The sequence below is a fragment of the Micrasema longulum genome, unplaced genomic scaffold (assembly GCF_059751315.1).
Source record: "Micrasema longulum isolate JH-2025_06_02 unplaced genomic scaffold, ASM5975131v1 h1tg001236l, whole genome shotgun sequence".
Taxonomy (NCBI): Eukaryota; Metazoa; Arthropoda; class Insecta; order Trichoptera; family Brachycentridae; genus Micrasema; species Micrasema longulum.
Window position 1 is genome coordinate 1 of NW_028278423.1, and position 4582 is coordinate 4582.

The 4582-nt window shown below is 29.7% G+C and overlaps 1 protein-coding gene across 1 annotated transcript; it reads left to right on the forward strand.

Annotated features, from left to right (window-relative positions):
• Positions 1-411: 411 nt before the first annotated feature.
• Positions 412-3779, forward strand: LOC148276336 (sorting nexin-2-like; the record flags this gene model as incomplete). Its single annotated transcript, XM_088234405.1, has 4 exons — positions 412-528; positions 1887-2006; positions 2436-2588; positions 3085-3779. Coding segments are annotated over 4 exons (441 nt in total), but the record flags the coding sequence as incomplete, so codon positions are not given.
• Positions 3780-4582: the final 803 nt, after the last annotated feature.

A 4582-nucleotide genomic window follows, 5' to 3' on the forward strand; every position in this document is an offset into this window, starting at 1 on the left:
TATTTATTTATTATTTTAAATGTCAAACTACGCCCAGCGGCAGAAAAACAGATCCATAAAAAAACTAATGTATTTACTATACCTAGTGGGGATAGATAGTGCCTAATATGATCGTTCATATTATAATTTTGCTTATTTGTATATATTTTACTTTCTTCGCTGTTTTGCAAATAGATTATAATAATACTATGCTTTACTTATTAAACGCCATTTTTTTTTGGCACTGAACTGAACTGAATGTTTGGAAATGTGTAAAATGGGTATCTTCCCAGTTTTATTTATTTTGTTTTTATATTTTTTTGACTGTCTTAGAACGGGGTAAATAACCCTAGTTAGGCAGTCAAAGCAACTTTGTATAAATTATAACTTTGTGTATGTAATATAATATGATAATAAATAAATAAATTATAGGTGGAAAATCTTCATAACGAGCAATCCAATACGGATTTCTATGTGCTCTGTGAGTTGCTCAAGGATTATATTGGCCTCTTGGGTGCCATCAAAGATGTGTTCCATGAACGTGTTAAGGTAGACATTTTACTACTAGTGTTCAATTATTATAATTTATACTTATTTTTAATAACATTAAAAACATAGCTTTAAACCACTGAAATATGTATAGTAAATACACACATTAAAACCTTAATAGTTGCATCTATTTGGCAACTATTACTTTGCCCTCAACAACGAGGAAGTTCAGTGGTTTAAAAAAAATAAATTGTTAAACTAAGCCAAAATTAAAAAAAAAAATTTGCCCTCCTTATTATCAGCACTATGATTTTTAAAGTTTTGTATATCTTATTATCAGCTCTATTAAACAGAAAATACTTCGCGTGACATCTCAAGTTCTCTTACCCATCTTCTCGACGAGTTCTGCTAATTCGTCAGTTGACTTACCGTAAACCAGAAACCTATCACAACACTCTTATTGATTGATTCGGAAGAACTAGTGACGTCGTACAAAGTAGTTATTTTTTATTAAAATTATTTTTATTGCCTAGACATTTTTATATTCCCTTCTCTAAAATGTTCTCCATCTCTGTTGTAATTTATTAATCTTAATAACTCCCTACGGGGTGAAATCCAGTTTTTTGTCTACACACATTTGGACAAACTCAAAATATTGTAATAAAAATATTTTGATTATTTTTTTCATACATTTTCAAGAAACTTCGCCCACAATTTAATTTAATTTATTTAGAGTAAGAATACATTTTTTATATCCAATTTCCCGTACGACTGAACTTCCTCATTGGAATTAAAGAGATAACAAATCATGCTACCCATACAAACATTCGTGAGAGAAAGAAAGAATAGATAAACATATTATCTAAATAGGTGCGAAGGTTTTCACGGTCACTGTTATCAATATGTTTCTTTTTTGGGAATTCTTTTCTTTAGCTATGATACTGGCCGCCAGTGTTGTTTAAGAGAAGAAGTAAAAAATTACGTTTTTTTTTTTCCATTTAATTTATAATTTTTTTAATCAATTAAGTCTATTAGCGAATGAATGCGAAGAAGGCAACTACCCACAAATTGAAATGCCATTGACTTCGCGTCCATAACATGTCTATTTTATTATACTTGTTTGCTGTCAAAATATTCACTCACCTGTTGTAGAGTTACTATTCTTTTATTTGAAAAAAATAAAGAATACTGAACTGTCTAAACAAACTGCTGTTTTCTTCACACTTTATTAATGGTTATCCGAAATATTCAGCAATTGCTTTATTCCATGGTTTACAATGATTAAAAAAACAAACAATTTGTGAAAAATTGACAGCTAAGACAAATAAAAGATGGCTATTTTTATTCAATTTAAAATGTAACATTCTTTTTTCAAATTTATTCTTCTGGGTAGGTAATTAATTTGGTAATTTTTTTAGGTTTTCCAAAACTGGCAACACGCTCAAATGCAATTGACTCGCAGGCGAGAAAACAAAGTCAAAGCAGAATTAGCTGGACGAAATGACCGCATTGAACAAGCTTCATCCGAAATCATCGAGGTATTATAGTTTTATTATTTTTATTAATTGGCGTCAAACCTGTAAATTTTTTCGACGCTTTAATAAATTTTTGAAAATTAATTTACATAAGTATATAAGAAAGACAAATATTAGTGTTGATTGTCATTTGATACATTCACATAACATAGCAACACAATCATACACTTATACAACACATTCATATAATTGCAAACATTCACTCACACGTTCATTCTTTTACAATTACAATGCTTACTACTTAATGTTATGTTTTTAAATAACATTACAAGTGAAATACAATTTTATGTGCAAAAAATAAAATAAAATGAGAAACGTTCTTGTGCTTAGAAGAACAGTACTTTTTAATTATTATTTTTCAATCAATCTTTTCTTGAAAGGGTGAAATGAATATAATGACTGTGTTTTGTATATATTGATTGCTGTTTTTAGTGGGAATCCAAAGTGGAAAGGGGTCAGCAAGAGTTCGACAATATATCCAGCATGATAAAGAAAGAGATGGAGTTGTTTGAAGTTTCTCGAGTGAGAGAATTCCGTGCCACCATCATCAGATACTTGGAGGATCATATGGCGCATCAAGCACAGGTTTGTATTTACATGTTGATTTGGGCTGGGAGCAGTAGTGGGTTATGCCACGATTCATACAATTTTCGACATAACAATGGGTATCGGGCTATAAGGTAGGGGGCGAGTGCTGTCACATCCTCAGATTCAACCAACAGTTCACTGAAGATGTGGCATCTTTTGTGATATAAAGAATCACATTCCCATAACATGTGTAAAGGTGTATTATCATCTGCACCGCAGAACCTACACCTAGAAGTTTCAGAGAGGTTAATTCTAGCAAGGTGTTTATTCAATCCTCTAAGGACTAGTGATAACCTTCACTTGGTTTCGGTTTAGTTTCATTGGATCGAGAGGAAACCTTTGCTAGTGCCCATTCGCCAGTTCCTTGGCGTGGTACTGACCAGGTGATTTTTACCAAAGCATTGTACTCTCTTTACACTACCATACTCATTGCTTTTCGTTATTGTGAACCTTATATCTTTCTTTAGTTATTTCAATAATATTTTGTTTTCAGTTGATAAAATATTGGGAGGCGTTTGTTCCGGAAGCAAAAGCCATTGCCTGAGGTTCCGACAAACTGCTAAGCCGTACTGAACATACCAAATGGTGATCCCTGTACTATATTGTTAAATACAAATAACATTATGCCCATATCTTTTTGACATTTCCCTGTTTATAAAATGCCACGAAACATATTTTTTCTAACACAATCATTATCAAATAATGTTTTAAAACATATGCTGATTTTCACCAAGCGTTTTTCTAAATTTTGTTTCAAAATAGGTTTGAATATTTTAATGCCTATATTATAAGCACTGAATGATTAAATATAATATTTTTAAATATTAATAAAATTCAGCTATCATGTATTTTTACTTGGAATGAAAATAAAATAAATTTTTATTCAGCTGATAATTGAGTTCCGATCAGATTGGGTTTGCTTTTTCATAATAAAATTGAAGAAATCACACAAAACCATGTGCAATCCACATATTAAAGATACAAACTAAAATTTTCAAAATATTTAATGAATCACTTAACCTGTTCCTAATGTTAATACTTAAAAAAAAATTAGGAGTTAGTATGATTCCTATTTTGACAGTAGACCAGATTAATGTAGTCTGAAAAAATGAATACCGTCCTTTCAAAAAGTAGTATTTTGCAAAAGTTATCTCTTTCTTGATATTCTCCATAAAAATAAAGAAAAAATGTGTATGAATTTCCTAAGACATTTGAACTTTAAAGAAATTGCAACCATTTTAATAAATTATTGTAAAATTTTACCATGCTATATTTTATGTAGCATCATACTTAGACCTTGTCATTTTCTTAATATATAGAAAATTACCCCACGTTAAATTACGTTTTAAACTGCATATCGCACCTCCGATAAAATAGTCATGAAAAAAATCTGATTTTAAGCTAAAGTATACAGAATGCATTGAGTATAAAAAAACTCATTATATGCTAAAAAAATAAGACATAATTCTAGCTTTACGATTCAACCGCTCGGAGGGTTTATGACATACTTAGAATTATTTGAATGCGGCCATTCGTTAACAGTGTCATATTTGAGCTATTTTCTTTATGGCAGTCGAGATTTCCTTGGAAAAAATGTAATAACATTTTTTAAGACAAACCTAAATGAAGTGAAAAGTAAAACAAAAAATTTAATGAAAAGAAACATGGTTTTAGAACATGTTATTTTAGTTTTCAGGCTCTTAAATTTTTTCTTTTTTAAGTAATAATTATATTTTATCGGATATGCGATATAAACACCGTTCATCTCTATTATAATATGTAAATGGTAAAAGTATGGATGTATTATTACTTTCAAAATGTGTTTTTATTTTAATTAAGAAAAATTATGCATGCAGCTATGAATTCAATCTGTATACATTTTACAAGCCAAATTCAAAGGGAACTTCCTTTGTAACAGAGTAATCAGAATTTACAAGTAATTAATTTGGCTTAGAATTGCTATCTGTTTTAATTTTAATAATTATTTTATC